Source organism: Blennius ocellaris, assembly GCF_963422515.1.
Source record: "Blennius ocellaris genome assembly, chromosome: 17".
Lineage (NCBI taxonomy): Eukaryota > Metazoa > Chordata > Actinopteri > Blenniiformes > Blenniidae > Blennius > Blennius ocellaris.
This window is the reverse complement of record NC_137666.1, coordinates 18,403,058-18,423,831: the sequence shown is the minus strand read 5'-3', so window position 1 is coordinate 18,423,831 and position 20,774 is coordinate 18,403,058. Positions and strand designations below refer to the sequence as shown.

The 20,774-nt window shown below is 44.2% G+C and overlaps 2 protein-coding genes across 2 annotated transcripts; one reads left to right on the top strand and one right to left on the bottom strand.

Moving 5' to 3' along the window:
• Positions 1–4,939, bottom strand: ap5m1 (adaptor related protein complex 5 subunit mu 1). The gene is made up of 8 exons (XM_080512397.1): positions 4,801–4,939; positions 3,595–4,255; positions 3,260–3,487; positions 3,024–3,163; positions 1,288–1,373; positions 1,082–1,194; positions 873–969; positions 1–703 (listed from the first exon to the last, which is right to left on the bottom strand). The coding sequence occupies exons 1-8, from the start codon at positions 4,866–4,868 to the stop codon at positions 621–623; spliced, it is 1,476 nt and encodes a 491-aa protein (XP_080368523.1). The 5' UTR covers positions 4,869–4,939; the 3' UTR covers positions 1–620.
• A 123-nt stretch (positions 4,940–5,062) lies between these two features.
• On the top strand, positions 5,063–18,499 carry exoc5 (exocyst complex component 5). Its single transcript, XM_080513355.1, has 18 exons — positions 5,063–5,230; positions 5,532–5,626; positions 7,680–7,827; positions 8,078–8,272; positions 9,815–9,879; positions 10,053–10,081; positions 10,567–10,676; positions 10,793–10,837; positions 10,923–11,063; positions 11,157–11,239; positions 11,321–11,530; positions 11,619–11,766; positions 11,861–11,969; positions 13,774–13,894; positions 14,697–14,783; positions 14,877–14,985; positions 15,705–15,920; positions 17,897–18,499. Exons 1-18 carry the CDS (start codon positions 5,204–5,206, stop codon positions 18,083–18,085), a joined length of 2,127 nt encoding a protein of 708 aa, XP_080369481.1. The 5' UTR covers positions 5,063–5,203; the 3' UTR covers positions 18,086–18,499.
• Positions 18,500–20,774: the final 2,275 nt, after the last annotated feature.

The window sequence follows — 20,774 nt, the reverse complement described above, 5'->3', positions numbered from 1 at the left end:
ACAGTGGAATGAAGGTTAGGCCTCTTAAAGGGCCGGCTGTAATTTAAAGTTAAATAACATAGAATAACACATAGGTAAAAAAGTGTCTGCAATCAACATTTGAATTATTTACAATATATTTGTCTAGTAAAAAAAAAAAATAGGAAAAACTTGAATAAATCTTGATTCATCGACGCATGACTATCAGAGATCAGAAAAAAGAAACCGTGAACATCTTCCATTGCGACTTTGAAATGGAGGTTAAACACAGGAGATGATCATTAAAAGTTTGTGCCAAACTTTCATTTCACCTCAAATGTAACTTCTTGCCCTCAGCATGAATTAGTCATGTTGGAAATATTTCAATCTCGAGGCAGGATAGTCATTTTGGTGGCCACAAAGTCACCATGTTTATTGTTACTTCTGGGCTTTTAAAGGACTATAAGGGGAATATTAAGTTCTTTAAGTTTGACATGTGTATGAGGTGAATATATTTCTCCAGATTGTGCCCCACCTTTCACCCAGTGTAAACATTGATTAGCTCCAGACTGCTGCAGCCTAAAGTTAGAAAAAGAATCAGCACAGAAGAGACACGTTTCCATCACTTTATGTTCTTCTTTTTATTCTTCTCTTCAACTTTGTTACACCATCATCTGTCCAGACGACACCGGAGCAGAACCTGTTGAATTCCAGATGAAGTACTCGTTGGACTGAAGTTCTCTGGCTGAAGGACGCACACACACACGACACACCAACACACACACACACACACACACACACACACACACACACACACACACACACACACACACACACACACAGACAGAGAATATTTAGTTTTAGATTTGTGATATGTAGCAAACATTTCGAAACAAAACTTCGTTTAACCTTACACGTCATAATACGAGGTTTGGCTGAGGAATAAACCTGCACTGAATGCTGGTCCACACTGCATCCAGACAGCGTCATGTCAGGCACTTTGAAATACATCTGCACAGAGAGGACAACAAACAATCATACTTATATATGATATACATTTCGCATCAATTTCACTGTATTGTGCCTTTTTTTAATCAATTTTATGTAACACATATGAACATACTTTAATGTAAGCGGTGAGGTCTGTGCAGAGGGGGTCCGCAGGTCCTGCTGCAGGCCCAGAAAAGCTGATTTTACCGACCAATGTGACCTCGCGAGACTTGGGAAACTTTTGTCCTTCATATTAGAGAAGATCAAAGTATATTTGACAAATATTCAGCTGCAATGAAAGTCTTTGAACCTCCTCCTGCTGAGGAGTACGGTTCTTACCCAGCGCCCAGACGAGCAGGTTCTTCTCCTTTGAGACGTCCAACTGTCCAGAGCTCACCTTCACCTCCACGACACCCATCTGGTCCCTGCAGACACAGACAGGAGGGAATTTACTGAGCAACATAAAACACTGCAACATTTCCCATTTGCAACTTTTATAAATCAACTTTTATATCATCATTAATTGTCTCTGGTGGCTGAAGCCACAAAGGAAATATATAGACCGCAATCGTGAGCTGATATTGTAAATATTACGTACTTAAGGGTGTTTTTTGTTTTTTTTTCTGCTATGGTTCTTGGACAGCATTTAAAGCAGGGGTGTCAAACATAAGGCCCGTGAACCAATACTGGCCTGCAAGAGGCTCCAATCTGACCGAACCACCAAGCAAATGGTGAAAATTTCTAAGAAAAAATGTATTTTATAGAACAGACTTCTAAAGAGTAGTGGACACGACACAACACGGAGACCCTGAGATCATTGTGAGTAAACTAGCATTAGCCTCAAAGCCATGCTGTTGGGTTGTTTGTTAAAGCATGCATAATGCAACAGCGAGAATGAGGTTTTTTGGGGGGGACATTTTACTGTACAGTATTTTACATCAGAGAGTTTCATCATAAAATTCATTTTCATAGTAATAGTTTGGTTTTGTGAAAATATAGACATTTCCATCACGTACACTCTGCGCCACAACAACAAAAAAAACCCTTACAGTTAAAGGTTATTGTGATACAATTTAACCAGTCGAGCCCACAAAAGATGAGATTGGGCTGCTTTGTGGTTCTGAATTAAAATGTGTTTAACACCCCTGATTCAAAACATGTGGATGTATTGTAAATAGAAGAATTCACCTTGCTTTTGGAGGATTTGCTTAATAAGTTGAGGATTAGTTGAGATGTTTTGCAAAGACTTGTGTTGAATGTTTTTTTATTACACAAACACAATCATTTGAGAGATGCCAATAATCGGTTATGTTCAGTGAAAATAATCTCACACAAAGTGATTCCACTTCAGATTCTTACTCCAACATTGCATGCTATGATATTGTTCTCTATAGTAATGGTTCCTCACAGACAGGATCTGAGGTTTTCCTGCTTTGAAGTTATTATAAAAACACAATAATATACTTCATGTCATCTACTACTTACTTTAATTTTTAAGGCTCTTACTTTTGTGTATTGATGAAAGTGAGTGTTTCTGTCAGATTTTGGCTTCACTGTAATACTTTGAGATCAGAAAACATCTTTGTTAGATTTGTAGTAGTAAAAACATTTACGAATTCTATAGGCTTTAGGTGTGTATGTATCAATTTAATCCATTAATAGGGGTTTCCATAGCGGAAATGTGTGTGACAATCTTTTTTTTCAAGGACAGCATTTCAATTATATCCTGCCAATGTTGGTCCTTCTGATCACAACTCTGAGAGCATTTCAGATATCAGAAAGATCCAAAAACAAGTGGAAAGCAGTGGAATAACCCTTCACCTCTATATATTGGGAATTACAGTGGCCTCATATTACACGTTTAAAACATACTGTCAAAAACACACTATAGTATTGGACAACGTCCATATATCTTGCAACACAGCTGCACTGGAAAAAGGGGTAGAAGAATTCTCACAAGTTTTCAGCAATAAAATCTGAATGAATGAAGTTGCAAAGCCTCAATATACGAGGAAACGGAGAACACTGGATCCGATAGTCAAAACTGAACTATCTCCTCATCTCGTGCTGTTTACCTGTTGAAAAATGGCAGGTGTGCTTCACAATACTCAAAGCTGTTCTTCACACTCTCGTGGAGTTTGAGGTTTGCTGACACACGCAGCTGGTTCTCCTCTTCCTTCAGCTGATATGAACCCAGGATGGGGGGAACCGGGACCTGGGGCAAGTTGAGATATTCAGGGTGAAGCAGCTGGAAAACAAGTTCAAACGTATGTGACAGAAAAGCTTCTTTGACTTCTGTAAAGATTTATACCTGAGAAGTATAGCTGCAAAGTCTGAAAGCCTCCGAAGGGGGGGAGAAGGGGAACTTATACGGACCGGAGAAAGCTGAGCCGTCACAGTTATCGACACTGCTGGCAGTCAGGATACTAGAATCCAGTGAGGTCACACATGGATGGATGAGGAGGTCCTGCAGTGGAGAACCGTTTGGTGGCAACGAGAGAGTCACAGTCACATTTGGAAGCACCCCTTCCACTTCGCACTGTCGGCAGAGGGATAAAAAAGTAGAGACATAAAAAAAAAAAAAAGCAAGATTCCATCAATTGGTTATGATGACATGAAAAAGTATCTTTCACAGTGCGCACGTACTTTGCATGTCACAGTCCCATAAACATCCCACAAGTCCTGTCTGCTTCGGTTACCATACTGCATGGAGCGTACTGTTTCCAACAGCGCTACGTTCACCATGGGTCGGCCACGGTGAAGGCCCGTCTTCCAGGCTGGCTGCTTCTGGATCCCACCAGGGGCGGGTACCGTGGGTGTGAGCGGTGGGCCCAGTGGTGGCACATCGAGGGGTGTGCCAAGTGGGCAAATCTGCAGGAGGACAGAGGACAACATTGCCAGCCGAGAGACCAGCCCCTCACCATCCGGCTTGCTCCCTGAGCCAAGGAGGAAAGTCTGCAAGCCAGCCAGCAGCGTGAGCCCCTGGGAGACCGACAGCAGGCTGGCCAGAGGTGGCCGCGGCTCAGGAGGGGCGTCTACTAAAGGCAGGCAGGCCAGAATGAGCGAACCCCGTAGAATAGCCAGCACTGGCCACAGTGCTCTTTTTTCAGGACCATCAACATGCAGCTCCAGAGCCGGCGCCCCCGGACGATATCGGCAGTCGTCTCTGAGAGCGACAAAAGGCTTGTCTGAATCTGCAAGGCCCAGCTCAGTGAGGAGCTGCTGCAGGATGACATGATCCTCTGGGACTGTGAGGTACAAGGAACCTGCAAGGCTTTTTGCACGGTACTCTACAGTAGAAAACCTCCTGTGGGGGAAAACACAAAACATCATAACTAAAAAAAAAACTAACAAAAAAGACCCTGTGATATCTATCCACTGGCCTTATACAAAGGTACATCACTAACACATGGAAAACAATGGTTAATTTTCCAGAGTAAATCAGCAAAAACAATTTAATTTTATTTCGTTTTTTTAATGTCATGATTACAATTTCATTTCTTAGAAATAAATGACCACATGATTGCATTCTCCACTTGTCTCAGATATATCGGAATATATATTTTCTTTATTTCTTGAACTTCCTTTTGACTGAAAGGTCCTCGAGAAATACATTTCCATGCGAGTATCTAGCACGCTGGTTTTGTAGAAAACAGTTGCTTCGTGTGAATGATCATGATTTCCCTTTATTTGTTTGAAAAATATGTGTTGATACTCTGGTTGTGTCCGTTTGTTCTGACTTTAACATATTAAATTTAGGTAGGTTTGACATATTAATCCAGTGAAATGACTCAGAAACATAAACATTTGAAATGCAGCATGTTTATGAACAAATGTCAGTAAGTCACAAACCTTGAGAACCGTACAGACGCATTTTCTCCTTTTTCATGGGAAATAATCCACAAAGCGCGCAGGGTCATATCTAGAGCTTCAAGAAAATCCTTATCAGTGAGACATTCTAAAACGTTAAACTATAAAATCTCCATCTTTTGTTGTTAAGACAGCCTTGTGTCTCTTTCCCACTTCCCGTTTCTGTATCACGTGACAACCAGCTGACACCTGCGCACGCGCAGTGTGCGTCAGCCGTCCCCACCCGTCTCTCCCATACCGGAAACTGGATTACCGAGCAGCTCGCTGTCAACAAAGGGCAAAAGAAAACTGCATCAAATCTCAAACATCCATGTAGAGGTCCGCTGCCTCCGCGGGCTCCTTCTGCCGAATTTCATCCCGCTGCGCCGCGAGCTGAAAGCGTAACATGGCGACGACGGCTCAGCTGTTCGAGGTAAAAAGACAACATCATGCTATCCCAGGAGCTAAGTGGCTAACTATCATCATTTTAACGGTTCTGGGATTATGCATCCACACATGAAGAAATAATATAAACAGCTGGGAACCTATACTAAGAGAAGAATATTGTTTATTTGGACGATGTCGCTTATTGGCGCAAACCGCAGTGTTATTGAGTGTTCTGCAGTCAAATCAACGTGCAACGATTCACCAAGACACTGTTGATTGTGGGTTTATAATCTCTATTAAAATGCAGAGAGATCATCACCTCACACAGACTGTATCTCTTCCCACAGGAGCCCTTTGATGCAGATGAGTACATAGAGAGGTTGGCGTGGAGGACTCCTGGAGGAGGCTCCAAAGGAGGAGCTGAGGCGTTTGACCCCAAAAGGTAACACACACACATCACATACATATGTCACACACACACAATGAAAGGGACTAGACTTTTATTACGTTCTTACACTCTCGGGAAGACTGTCTCATTGAGGGAAGTTGTTGTCTTTCAGTCGCAGGTTCGATTCCTCCTGTCCCCTTGACAGTTCTCAGTTGTTGTGGGACAAATAGAGGTTGATTTAATAAAATCCACAAACTGCTCCCATTGGATGAATAATGCAGCCACATCCACGGTCCACAGAGACTTGTGATTGGAAGTTTACAGGTTCCATTCCCAACAGCAGTCAACTCACTACTGCGGGTTCCAAGACCCTGAACCTCCATCAGCTCCCCAGAGCACCATAATGTGGCTGCCCACATCATAGAAATGGGATGAGGGAAAAGAAAATGCATTTCTGATGCATTAATACATGCATATTAATAACAGAAGCATGATTCAGACTCTTTATTGCGTTTCAGACTATGTGACGTGATGAGAACAAAACCTGATTCTCAAGTGATGGTGTATAGTGATAAAATAGTGATAAAGCAAGACAGAACAAGGAAGCAGCAACAGCTTAAAGGGGTGGTCAGTGTAACAATACAAGCACAGCGACAGTCATGGTGGCTAAAGTCACTTAGAACCTTTTAATGGCAGGCACATTCTCAAGTTGCACTTTCAGCATTCAGAGTCGGGGATGCAGTGCAGCTTCCTCCCAGAGGGCAGAGAGGTAAACGGTTAGGATGTAGGATGGGTGGGGTCATGGAGGGTGCAAGTGGCTCTATCTGTAAATCTGGTGGTGGAGATGTCACATTATGTAACATTTTTATGGTTTTATTTTTAATTTTTGCATTGCTTTGTGTGCACATTTTGCTGACAATGTAATAATTTCTTTGCCTTCAGAATGTCAATAATCATAATTTTCCATCAGCGTTCAGCATTTCAATGGGGTTTTTCTGTCTCAAATGAATATTTCAGTATATTCATGCTGTCTTTAATGTTAGTTAGTTGCTGTAAATCAGTCATACTGTCATATGCATTGATGCATATTATAGTTTCTTCACAGCTAACTAAGGGTGAGAGCAGGATATTCCCTGGACAGATGACCGGTCCATCGCAGGACACACACACACACACACTGATATTCACACCTATGGACAATTTAGTCACCAATTAACCTCACATGCATGTTTTTCGTCTTTGGAGGAAACCGGAGTAAACACACACACACGGGAAGAACATGCAAACTCCAAAATAAACTACTGAAATATAAATAACATCATGGATTATTGAGATATATTTAAATATGTTTCTTTCCAGAAGTATATTTAGATTATCTGCAGAACCACGTGTCGCCACTCACTAACTAAAGCTCTCCTCTATTAGCGTCACGCTCATTTGGAGTTTGTGACGGGTCGCAGGAAATCGAGAAATAAATTTGTTTAAGAGTCCTTTGCATGTTTTGCTCCCTGCCTGTTTGTTGTGATGTTTACACTCTGGGACAGGGTTGCATCTCGTAAGCAAAAATGCCACAACAGTTTAACTATACCGTAGATCCGTCCCCGTCTTATCTGCTTCCTCCACAAACTGTTGCCACCACCTCCTCGGAAGCTTTCAGCGAGGAGTCGGAGACAACATATCTGTGGAGGGCCACCATACTGTGAGTCACCAGCCAGGGAATGAGTGTCTGTTGGGAAGGGATGGGAGATGTCTTTAAGCTGTAGCCACTGCTGAGGGAATTAGTCAGGAGATTATACACTCATCGTTTTGGGATGTTTCCTGCTCTGTGAAATGTGGTGCTGACTTAGAACATTTGCTCTGCAGTCCTGATGGCACTTAAAATGCAGCTGACGAAGCTGCTAGTTTTCAGAGCTTCTTAAGTCTTGGGACCCAGGAATTAAGCATCTGGCACTATTCTGCGACTATTAACTGTAACTGTGAGGTTAGTGGGACACATTTAGCCTCGTGGTGCCTAATTACTCCTCTGAAATGAAACTGTTTCTGCATGTGTCACCTGTTGTTTCGAGCTGGGTTTTCTCTCTACATAACTTCATTTCTCTGTGTTTAGGCTGCTAGAGGAGTTTGAGAACCACATTGAGGAGCTGAAGCAACTGGATGAGAAGATCCAGCGGAAAGTGGAGAAGCTTGAGCATCAGTGTCACCGTGAGGCCAAAGAATTCGCCCATAAAGTGCAAGATCTGCAGAGGAGCAACCAGGTGTGGTGTACTGTGAAACTGTCTTTCAATCCCAGTGTTTGTCGCTCTCTCTCCCTTGTCAACCTGTGCATGTGTGGAAGTGTCTTGGGGCCCGACTCTAAAACGTACAAGGCTTCAAACTGTGCGGGAAATGCTTTACAATGCAGCCGTTGCTGTTGGCGTGCGAATGGGTGGAAGTGATTATACAAGTAAAAAACATTTCTAAACTGCCTTTGTCTGTAGTTAATATTTGCTTTGGTTTTGAATTCAGGTGGCCTTTCAACATTTCCAAGAGCTCGATGAGCACATTAGCTACGTGGCCACCAAGGTTTGTCACCTTGGCGACCAGCTGGAGGGGGTGAACACGCCGCGCCAAAGGGCCGTGGAAGCTCAGCGTCTGATGACCTACTTCAACGAATTCTTGGACGGAGAACTCCGCAGCGACGTGTTCAATAACCCCGACAAGGTGAACACGCTGTACTCGATCCCTCCGTGTGTGTTGTGTGTTGTGTCTGTGTGTGTGTCTGTGTGTCTGTGTGTCTGTGTGTCTGTGTGTCTGTGTGTCTGTGTGTGTGTGTGTGTGTGTGTGTGTGTGTGTGTGTGTGTGTGTGTGTGTGTGTGTCTGTGTGTGTGTGTGTCCATTGATGAGGGCCCCCACTGTGATACTGCTGGAGGTGAGAATGAACAGGATTATGAGGTAAACCATCCATATTAATTTGTCAAGTTTATCCCTTTAGTTGGATCCCTCGGCTAATTTGGATTAATAAACTGTCATTTGCCGTCTGACAATAGCGAGCTGATTGACTAGCATGGATGTCAACATGCTCATGTCAAACCTAATTGCATTTTCAGTAGGTTGTCTTGGAGTGAGAATTTGGTTGGTCCTCAGCTTTGTGTCGCATTACAGCAGGAAAGCGCTTCTGGCTAAGATGTCACGTGGAAGGGCAGCGTTAACATGCAGGCGAGGAGATGAGATGCACGCTCCCGCTCACTTCCTGTTAACACAAAGACTGTGCTGATCCCGGACAAGTGACCCCTGAAAGTTTGATGCTGCAGTTTCACTCGCGACAGCAGAGATTGGGATGCTTCAGATTAATTTCTGTTGGTAGGGAGTATCATCAGTGGATGCAGCGAAGTGAGTCTGGGGGGGTCAATCCCAGAGACGGAAGCAAAAGATGGAGCTCGTTTTCCGGAAAGGCGTGCAGAAATATCTGGTCAGATTCCTTTTCCTGAGCATACCTCCAGACTAGGGGGAAAGAGGAAAGCTGCAAGTGAATAGCTGGAGGGGGATGGCTTTGCTAATCCTTCTGAAAGGGAGGGCTGGGCCGCCAGCGTGGAGACAAGTGCTGCTAAACCCTGACTGCAGGGAGACGGCTACATTACTTACATGGGATTTAGCTAATCTTAGCTGGGGGACAGATACTTAGAAAACCTTCGCCGAGCAGAAAGGCTGGATCCTCCTCACGGGAGCAGAGTAATGATGTTAGCTGAGGCAGGCATCTGCGGGAACAGAGGAGTTGCGGACGGCTGGCCTTTCGTAGGTCTGAGGCTTTTTCATCCAGTGTGTATGTCAGGGAGGACGGAATGGGGAGGAGGTGGAGGGGGTCCTCGGCAGGGCCCCCTTTTTGAGACAGATATCCCCGGCCGGACAGATTATTGAAGGCGATTTAGACTCCTGTGGGATTACAGCCCATTCAGAAAAGGCATGCCAATAAAGAGTTGGATGTGCTGCTAAGTCAGGACTGCTGCTGTTGCTGCTGCCGGTGCCCAGGTGAGCACAGCCCGTCTGTTATCAGCTCCCTGTTCAACACGGGGGGGGGGGGGTCTCCTCTAAGATGATGATCCCCTCAGGTGGAGGCACCACCGGCGGCCTGCCCACTTTCTGTCCGGATGTCCACCTCACACGCTCCCGTCGTGCTCTATCTCTACCCTCTTTGTACCTCCTCTGACACCCTCCTCTCTCCTCCCACCCCCCCGCCCCCGCCCCCTCTCTTTCTGCCCCCTTCAGATTAAGGAGGCTGCTGATATCATTCAGAAGCTGCATCTCATTGCCCAGGAGCTGCCGTTCGACAGGTGAGTCAGGCATCCTGCAGGCAGCTTAAAACAAGAGCAACGTCAAACAACGGGGAGGTGGTGTATTAGTTATGTTCCTCACAGTGAACCTATCAAGTATTACACTGTTTTAATTCAGTGTAATTCAAAAAAAAAAACCTCGCTGAAATGCTATATTTTGTTTTCTCTGACAGGTTTGCAGACGTGAAGGCAAAAATCGCAAGTAAGTCTGCAACCGAATTTACCAGCTATTTTTTTGCGACCATTATTTTTGAAATTCTTTTCCAAAAAGAACACAAGGAAACACACTGCACATGAACATAAAAGCAGACGCTTATATTTTCATCCAAATTCAGAATTGGCGCAGGAACTACCTTCACATCTGGTTGCAACAAATACATTAAATGAATGCATAAATAAACAAAGTAACATCAAGCAGCAGGTCGAGGAATATAACTTCAACCAGTGTCCAGGATGAAGAGGAAGGCCTCCAGCCACTTCCTTATTCTGACAAATATTGTGACTATTTGGTTCATCTTGCGATATAAACCTCTTTCCTTAATCATAAGAGCAAGATTTGTTTTTCAACCTCATGAATCTCTGACGATTTCGATCCATTCATTCACAAGTATTGGCTTTTTCTGGTTCTATTTTGAATATATGACATTATTTTCCAAAGTTTTTTTTTCCGATTGCTTTTCTGCCTAGGTAAATATCATGACCTGGAGAGACAGTTAATCCAGGAGTTCACAACAGCCCAGCGCAGGGGAGAGATCGGACGGATGCGGGAGGTTGCAGCGGTTCTTTTACATTTCAAGGTGATGCAGAAGAAAGAGCCTGTCAATTGATACACTTTGGATCAGAATGCCAAGAAAATACCAAGAATGTGAGACACTGATGCCCGAATATTAACACCCATTTGTTTTTTTTAAAGGGCTATGCACACTGTGTGGATGTCTACATCAAGCAATGTCAGGAAGTGAGTGGACCAAGTTTTTCCTCGCGTCTATTTGTTATATTCTGCAGAAATATGCTCAGTCAGAAGTTTAACGCTCTTTGTTTAGGGGGCTTATCTGAGGAACGATGTGTTTGAGGACACTGCCGTCCTCTGTCAGAGGGTCAACAAACAGGTGGGTGAGGTCTTCAGCAGTCCGGAGACGGTCATGGCCAAACTCATCCAGAACATCTTCGAGAACAAACTGCAGGTACGTCTGCTTCTCTGTACTATCTAGATCTCCGTTTATGAGCTGTTGTACTAAACTTGATTTGTGGTTTCTTTGGGGGGGTGGTTTTTTTAGGCACACGTTCGGGAAAAACTGGACGAGACGCGACACTCTGATGTGGAGCAGTACCTGAAGAACCTCTATGACCTTTACACCAGGTAATACATTGGTGCATCTTCACTCTCGTTGATATACCGCCTGGACGAGCTGTGAAAAGTCTGAATGTGCCGCTTTCCCAGGACGACAGCGTTAGCCGCGAAGCTAACGGAGTTCAACCTGGGCTCAGACAAGCACACCTTTCTCGCCAAGCTGATCAAGAGCATCTTTTCGGCGTACTTGGAGAGTTACATCGACATGGAGCGGGACTACCTTCGCACTCGAGGTGCCATGATCCTGCAACGATACTACGACTCCAAGAACCACCAGAAACGTCTAATCGGCACGGGCAGGTCCGCCATTTCAGCTGCTTTTCACGGCATGAGTTTCGACATACATTTCGAAACATCGAAAGTTGACGTTGAGCTTTTGTTTCCACAGTATTCAGGAGCTAAAGGAGCGGATCAGGCAGCGCACCAACCTCCCTCTGGGCCCCATCATCGACACTCACGGGGAAACCTTCCTGTCTCCAGAACTGGTTGTCAACCTGTTGCAGGAGACGCGCCACGCCTTTGAGAGGTGCCACAGGGTGAGCCCACTTGGCCAGAAACTCGAGGAGCGTCGACTTCAGTGTACGCGCCTTCAAGGAGAACGTCACGTGCTCCTCGTTCTGTGTTTTGCAGCTTTCGGATCCTTCTGATCTGCCCAAAAATGCCTTCTCCATTTTCCTGCTGCTGGTGGATCATTTGTGTGTGGAGCACATCGACTACGCCCTGGAGATCGGCCTCTCAGGTACGTCCCACTGAGCTCCGTAAAACTATAATGTGCGTGCGCCGTGCGCTGATTCGTCCTACTGTTAAGAACATAAATCCAGTAAATAGCGATGGGCAGAAAAAAGGTGTTGGAGAGCCAAACTGCACACCCTCACCACATAAAAGGAAGAAAATGTTTATTGAGAGCACACGGGATTTAATACATTCTGGTTTATCACGCGGTGGGATTTGTTTGATTCAAAGTTGTTGTGTAGACATTTTTACCATCTTAATGGTTATTTGAAATCTGGGGTGAGAGGGGTTCAGTGACTGCTGTTTTCATGATCAAGGGACTTCAAACAGCCTGAGATAAGTTTCTGATAAACTGCATCACACAGTGCGATTGAAGAGCCGCTGCTGTTTGCAGCCAAGAGACGTGACGATCAAATGACCTAAAGGGAAGCTTGGCGATTTCCTAATGTGGTTATTGTTGTCTTGAACGCTGCCACAGAGAGAGAAACATTGTGCAGTCAGACTTTCTATTCCAAGTTCAAGCCTTTTCCAAGTGTGTGGGTTCGGGGCCTCTGCAGATTGGGAACAGGCCACAGTGGCTGGGTTTAAGATCTGGTCGTATAGAACATGGACGGCTGGCTGAAACTACAACACCGACTTATATGCAAAAGGAAAATTAGTGTGGAACTGCCAAGAAACCTTTCGGTTTTGCTCCTGGCTTCAGACTTTCAATTCTAATACTTCCCACATCTTCACATTAAAAATGTATTTACCTATGCTCGTACCTTTTTTGTTAACAGTTTTGTATTTCTAATAACCAATCAGGCAATTTGACCACCTCGTGAACAAGTTGGCATGATAAATGTAATGGCTTTCCAGTGACTGTATTCAAAACTATAAGCAGCTATTGTTGCATGTTACACCTGTAATTGTTAATGATGTGTTTTTGAGTAGCTGCCGAGTTCACTTTGCTCAGCGTAGCAAGTGATAATCTGTTAAAACCAAACCGTCTGGAGCCTTTAGAAGCAGAAAACTATTGAATTGAATTGACTTTGACCAAATTGTCCGTTGGCCAAGTCCTATCCTTTACGCTGTTTTCTATTTATTTTCATCTCTCATATTTCAACACATTCAGGTCTCATGAAATCCAACAGTAGGAGCAGTGCATTGTGGGTCAGAAGCTCCTTTGTGTTCATCCGGCAGCCGCCTTTTGTTTATCCTTCTCGTGTGATGTTTTCTATTGTTGACCCAGGAAGATGCAAATCAGATTCACAACAGTCTCTCAGGCACCTGTGGAGGATACTTTAATGTACGTTGGAATAGTGTGTGTTGAAACGTTCAAACTGTGGAGAGGTTTTGCTTCAACGCCTGCTGTAACATCATTTTACTGCGGTTTGACCAAATTAAGCTTGTTGCTATGGTTACCTTTACACACTATAGGCTGCAGATTTGATAGCCACTTTTTCAACAACAAAAAACAGGAAAAGTGAAGTAGCCAAGTGTGTTCCTAGTGTTTCTATACATGGGTTGTGTGGAGCTGTACAATTGGGAGGCAGCTTATCATTTTCAAGCAGATCCAGTGGAACGAAACATGCATTTAGTTTCTCCTGTGTTCAGTTCTTGTGCGTTAAAGAAGTGGATCTCTGATGTCTATGTAGTTTGATTACTTTCTCCTGTTTGACGCCAAAGCAAAACGTCACTGTGAAGAATTTCTGCTCGATGCTTTGTTCTTTTGCAAGGTTTGGTTTTCTGTTTTGCGAGAGTCGTGTGGGTTCATTCTCGCACTTGAATCTCTCCTGTTTCACTGATCCTCTCTCCACTCTCTTCGACAGCAATTCCCTCATCCGACGCCAAGAATGCCAACCTGTACTTCCTGGATGTGGTTCAACAAGCAAACTCGATCTTCCATCTGTTCGACAAGCAGTTCAATGACCAGCTCATGCCTTTGATAAGGTCAGTCAAGGGTTAAAGCGCCGGCGATCGGCTAATATTGAAGGAAACCAGAATGAGACACTTCCCCCGGAGCAATTGCTTTATTTTAAAGGCTTTTGACGGACAGGCCACACCTCTCAAACCGTTCATTCATCCCAGCAGTCTGACAGTATCTGAAATCCTGAATTAAAAGCTACATTAAGGGGTTATTGTGGGATGTGTGGGCAACTCTTTAGCAGCACAACTGCGAGTTATGCTGCAAAAGAGTTTGTGTGTTTGAGAGTTTGAGTGTGATCCTGTGTGTCATTTTAATTGATCTCAGAGGTACTTAAGAGCTGGGGAAATCTGCTCATTACACATGGTGCTTTATGCACCGTGATCAGAAGGCATATAGAAGCACAGTAATGACTGGATTTAATACATCTGTGAAATAATCCGAATTATTTTGACTGTAAAGTGCACTGATGATGTTTCACGCACTGCAGATGTTGCAGGTTTGTCAGGACTTCAGTCTCCAAGTGACTCAGTGGTGTGGAACGCATTTTGGTTCGGGGGCCACATGCAGAACTATTTCATCTCGAGTGGGCCAGATCAGTAAAAGTCTTTCTTTGTAGCGGCGCAGAGTCGAAACCAAAAAAATTACTGCTGAAAATGACTGCGATCTCAATATAAAACCGATTTTAAAGAAACCTTCCGGTGCAAAACAGTGAAATGTCAAAAAACAACAACGCTCAAACTGTTGCATTCTGCATGTTTTTTTGTTTTTTTCAAAGTCTCTTTATGCGTCGGATCTCTCAACACGTTCTTTCATTTTTGTCCCCAGCTCATCTCCAAAGTTAGCCGAGTGCCTGCACAAGAAGAAAGAGGTGATAGAACAAATGGAAGTGAAACTGGACACGGGGATCGACAGGTTGGTATTTTTTATACCAGGTAACGGCTGCGAGCACGAGAGGTGTTGGGAGCATTTATTTGTGAGTTGAAATTCTTCCAAATGTTTTCACAGAACACTAAACTGCATGGTGGGTCAGATGAAGCACATCCTGGCAACGGAGCAGAGGAAGACGGATTTTAAGCCCGAGGACGAAAATAACGTCATGATCCAATACACTACAGTAAGAGGAAAAACACTTAAAAAAACAAACTGTGGTGAATCATGCACAGCTTGTTGTTCTCACATGAAACAGTTCCACCTTGTATGAGGACAGGGCTGTCAAACATGTGGCCTGTTGTGCCAAAACCGGCACACAAATTTAACTTTTGTCACATATACTCTGTCTCACCAAAAACATGTTTAAATTAAAAGGCTGTCATGACACTATTTTACCGATTTGACACCCCCGTGTTAGGATATACAGCCAGTGAGGAACTTAAAAAAAAAAAAAAATCACTCGTAAAATAATAATCAATCTTAATGTTTGAGCTTCAAATGTAGTTTCCTACATTCCAAGTCCAATAATCTTATCTTGAAATTTGACCATTTTGCATTTTTCTGGATCCATCAATGTTGAGGAGACACACCAAGTGAAGCGGTCCTGAACAGAAATAGACAAATCACACACACTTGAACCTTTGGGCAATTTCAAGTTACTATTCTTTGAACATTTTTGGGATCCTGACATGAACTAGTGATGCCAAACACACAACGAGAACATGAATCAGACCAGTGACGTGGTGATGTGATGTGATAATCAGGACAACGTGCAACATTTAAAATGAAAACAATCCAGATTACACCCGAGAGCATCCAGTGCAACAATATGGCTTCAATAGATTTCAATATGTGTGAAATGAAAGCTCTCTGTGTTTCCCTGTGCGTGACCCCGTCTGGCAGGCCTGCTCCAAAGTGTGCGCCTACGTCAGTCGGCAGGTGGAGCACGTGCGGAAGTCCATGGACGGGAAGAACGTGGACACGGTGCTGACGGAGCTGGGAGTTCGTTTCCACCGGCTCATCCATGAGCACCTCCAGCAGTACAGCTACAGCTCGATGGGAGGCATGCTGGCCATCTGCGACGTGGCCGAATACCGACGAAGCGCCAAGGACTTCAGGGTGAGCGGGAGGAGGGTGGGGGTGGGGGTGGGTGGGGGGTACAGGGCACGGGGCCAGAACCAGAACACACTGGTCACAGGGCTAACATGACTCTGTTACAGGGATAATGAGCCGTCACTATGGGTCAGCCTATCAGAAATACTACACACAATTAATAAAATACAGCTCAGCCCATCAATGTTTGGACTGAGACAAAGAGGAACCAAAGCATTTTTAGAACGCAATCCTTTCATTTCATAAATTAAAGAACTGAAAATCAGATGTTCATTTCTCATACTTGGTTGAAAAACTCTATGCTGACAGTGACTTCCTAAACTCTTGAACCCACTGACGTCACCAGGCGCTTGCTGGGTTTCCTCCATTTTAATGCTCTGCCAGTCACTGCAGCGGAGTTCTGTTTGTTTCTGACCCAAGTTTAATCTTAAACATTTGAAATGCACGATCAGTTGGGTTAAGATCAGTGTGGGTTGAATATTCCACTTCTTGACTTTGACAAACTCCCAGGAGGCTTTTCGCTGTACACTTTGGTCGTTGTCCATCTGCATTACGAAACGCCGCCCATTTGGCTGAGTTTCAGCACAGTCGTCTCTGAACACCTCAGACTTCATTCAGCTGCTTCTGTCCTGTGTCACATCAGCAATAAATCATCAATAAAGACTTGGTGACCCGGCGCCACAGGCAGCCATCACACTGCCTCCGTCACGTTTTCCACATGACGTAGTAACACTTTGGACCATGAGCTGTTCCTCGCCCTCCCAATACTTGCTTCTTGCCATCTTTCTGGTCGAGGTCGATCTTGGTTTCATCACCACACCTCAAATCGACTCCAGGCCTTTTATCTGCGTCATTGTTAATGACATGATGATGGACTTGGCCATGAAATAGCTTTTGAGTCAATTGTCCAAATACTTTTGGTACCTTTGAAAAGTTGGTGGCACTTTTTAAGGAGCTGAACCTCCAAAAACTCTTTGTCCAGTTTGAATGTGGACAAACTGACAGTCTGCACTTTATGTCCATGTGTCAGTGTCCAAATACTTATGAACCTAACTGTACATCTGTTTTGGTTTTGTCTTTATTGTTTGTACTGAACTATGAAAAGGACATCCAGACGAAATTATCTATAAATCAATCAGTGTATCCAACTTGTTTTAGTTCAGGGGCCAGAAGCTCATTACTATCAGCTTGGGTGCTTCGGAACAGTAAAATAGTGGCATATTAACCTTTAAATTTAAACTTTAAATTGTTGTTTGTTGTAGTGGAGAGTATATGTTAAGAAAATGTTGCATTTTTCTTTTTTTTTTTTCAAGCTTATGTTTGACACCCCTGCTACAAACATAAAATTATTAAAATGTGTACAATTGTAAAATACTGCTTGCTAGAATAAAATGCATTTTGTAGTTCTAATAATATGTAAAAGCACGATCATACGTTACACATTTCTGTAAGCACAGCAGCTACAGAGCCAGAAAATAAATTATTTAAAATAATTTTAATCACAGGGGAAAGTACTTAAATAAATACTATTTTAATTAAGTAGTATTTTGGTTACATCTATAATTTTCTTTCTTTGACGAGACATTTATACTCAAATGTGAGTGCCATCAGCTCCATGTAATCAACACCTAACTTTGATATTGTTTTATTTAGAGTGTCATTTCCACATACTTTCTTGTTTTTTTGAGAAGCGTGCTTTAAATGTGTTCATTCAGTTGAAACGTCTGACATTGGCAAGACAATTACAGATACTGAGGAATACCTTTAAACAACTTTACTTTATTGTAAGGGAGTAGGAATGAAGCATCATGACAGTATTTCAATTTTAGTATGAAATTGTCCTCAGTTTTTCCTATATTTGGTATTGAATGCGTAAAGATTTGAAGTCCCATCACATAACATGATAATGAACATGAATGATTGATTCTGCAGCCTTTCGTTGGTTGTTTTCAGCTCAGTTTTTCCTCCGCCCCGTCCTGCAGGTGCCTCTCGTGCTGCAGCTCTTCGACACCCTCCACGCGCTCTGTAACCTGCTGGTCGTGGCGCCCGACAACCTGAAGCAGGTGTGCTCGGGCGAGCAGCTCACCAACCTGGACCGGAACCTCCTGCACGGCTTCGTCCAGCTCCGAGTGGACTACCGCTCAGCCAGACTGGGCAGACACTTCAGCTAGTGACTGAACCCGCGGCCCCGTGCGCTCCGTCCAGTAAATTATGCTTTGATTGAGACGATGCACCTTTCAGATATCTGTTTCCACTTCAGAGAAGTCTGGCCGCAGCGCACTGACTCTACCACGGTGCTCCGTGCATCAAGGAGACAAAGGCTGCTGCTTCTTGAATTTGGGAAATGTGCATTTTACCTTATGTTTTTTTTTTCATCGTTTATTCCTCCAAGCGCAAGAAATGTCTATTGACCTAGGATTTAATTTGTTTTTAAATATTAATCCATCCTAAATCTATGTGGCAAAGATGTCTGACATATTAAAATGGAATGATCTACACTGATCTGTGCTTATGGGCCCTTAATGGATTGTGCCAAATATGTAAATGTGGCCACACATGCACAGGAATAGCTAAATAAAGCTGCTTTAAACAAACGATGTCTCACGTCAGACACCAGGCCTGCAGTCGCTCTGTACGGAGCCCCAACAGAGGCGACCTGACCAGGCGTGAGATCGGAGCTCCGTCTGGCCGAGTGAGAGAGAGTGAGAGAGAGTGAAAGAGAGAGAGAGAGAGAGACACATGATCACCTCAGGGACCTTTGACCCTCCACCACAAAGCAGAGGTCAAGAAGCCATCAGTGAGAAGTGTGATCTGAACTCTGAGCAGGTCTGAGAACCTCTCCGGGGGTTTGGGTGGTCCCTTCATGGCTCAGGTGATTGAGTGAATATGTGTCACTGTAATTGCACAGATCAACACTTGCTCATCCAGCGGTGCGCGCAGTCCAAAGACATACTTGGTCTGATCTGCAGTCTTTCTGGGTCAGGGGACAAAGACGTGTTGACCTCCGATGATTAAGGAAACAAACTCAAAGGGACTAATTCACACAGGGCTTATCGGAGGGCCACGTTAACTATCCTCGACATCTCCGGCAACAAAGCCGCTCCCTCTGTACTGCTGTTTACCTTAATTAGTGACTCAAATAAAAAGTCGTGTTTCGTATCGGCCCTCTGCGAGCATCCTTCATTTAACTGTGAGCCGGGGATGGAAAGTTGGGCCAGTTCTGTGTGCGAATGTCACTTTCTATAGAAGTCATCAAGTATTCATAGGAATTCTTGCCACCAGAGTAAAGTTCTTTCTTCGACTTCAGGAAGTGAGCGGAGCCAGAGGGGATTAGATATCTACGAATTGATGAATTGTGTGCAGTAGTCATGGACTGGGGGAGAGCCGGGGAGATAGAGACGGCTGAGAGCTCAGTTCCAGCGCCGGCTGGTTAGTGTTGTGTAGAAGGTACACACGGCGCTGTGCAAGTTCAAACAACATAATTAATTAGGCTAATATTAATATTATCAATGCCACATAAATTCAATTCTCTCAGCCCTAATCACAACTGGATAGCTTGTAAAAATTATTTTGTTAGGCCCTGATGCAAACAGTGGGTCTTTTCCAAACATTTGAAAACTATTTGTTTTTGCGGCGATTAATGTGCGTGGCACGGGAAGGGGTTGGGGGAGCGGAGCCGGGCCAGGGACGATAACTGGCGTGGAGACGAAGGCAGAGGCGCAGCCTGGCCCCGGGGACTCCCGGCACAGGCACATGGAGGGAGGGGGAGGGATGTGTTTTTTGGGGTGCGTGTTTGAGCAGGTGGAGGGGATTAGCAACACTGTCAACACTGGAGAGCTGGATAAGACTGTCCTCTCTTACTCGTCAGTTTGAGCAGCTCTTGCATACACATTCACAAGCAGAAAGACTGCAACGCATACAAACATACAGCGGCGTCCGGACGGACGGGCGGTAGGGGAGAACTTGTGGTTGAGCCGAACGCGGACAAGTTGGAATCCACCTTTGAATCCACAACGCGTTTTGAGGCCTTTTCCAGCTGGAGCCGTCACGACACGGCGAGGGCGCAAATCATGAGCAAAAGAAATAAAACGATATATGTAGGCAAACATTATTAGACCTGATGTATTGAAAGCTTTAGTGCAAAATTGTGACGGTAACAGTCGTGATAGCTGCTGACTTTAAACTTGGATTTATCAAACATTTTGAATTTAAAGCATCTTTATTGTCTTTCATGAGACAGGTTAGTTTTACCCTACTGATGATGTGTTGTTGCAATAGTAATCCTGCTCTATACCACTTAATCCCATGTAGCGTCGCAGAACCAATCCCAGCTGACGACGGGCGAGACCAGGATACACCTGGACAAGTCACCAGAGATGGATAACCACACTCACCTTCACTCCGAGAGGCAATTTAGGGCCAGCAATTAACCTCACATCCATGTCTTTGGACTGTGGGAGGAAACTAGAGGAAACACACACACACACACACACACACAGGGGGAGCATACAAACTCCACAGAGCGTTAACAATAAAATCCTATCACGTGAAAACATTAAGAAGTCCAGCATTCGAACAAAATTGACACCTTGGTGTGACACAGAGGTGGTGATTTGGGTTCATGCTCATCCTGCCATCAAATAAAAATAAGACAACCGAGAGCTATGACAGAGTCCAAACAGCAAAGAGACAATCAATAGGAGCTGATTAGATCTCAAAATGAGCCGAAATAGAGTAAAACTCGCAGACAGAAACTGCGGCGCAGCGGAGACATCGGTTGTTCTTGAAGGGGGATCCTCACCACGGCCATCGACACAGTGATCGTCGTCGTTCAATGAAATCTTGTTCAGGCACTAGTGA

Excerpts from the sequence above, each read along its gene's own strand:
- exoc5 (XM_080513355.1), top strand. The coding sequence starts at position 5,204 with ATGGCGACGACGGCTCAGCTGTTCGAG. Across the intron at positions 7,828-8,077 it reads ATCTGCAGAGGAGCAACCAG|GTGGCCTTTCAACATTTCCA; the intron begins GTGTGGTGTACT and ends TTTTGAATTCAG. Across the intron at positions 9,880-10,052 it reads CAGGAGCTGCCGTTCGACAG|GTTTGCAGACGTGAAGGCAA; the intron begins GTGAGTCAGGCA and ends TTTCTCTGACAG.
- ap5m1 (XM_080512397.1), bottom strand. The coding sequence starts at position 4,868 with ATGACCCTGCGCGCTTTGTGGATTATTTCCCATGAAAAAGGAGAAAAT. Across the intron at positions 4,256-4,800 it reads GCGTCTGTACGGTTCTCAAG|GAGGTTTTCTACTGTAGAGT; the intron begins GTTTGTGACTTA and ends TTTCCCCCACAG. Across the intron at positions 1,374-3,023 it reads CACCTGCCATTTTTCAACAG|GGACCAGATGGGTGTCGTGG; the intron begins GTAAACAGCACG and ends CTGTGTCTGCAG.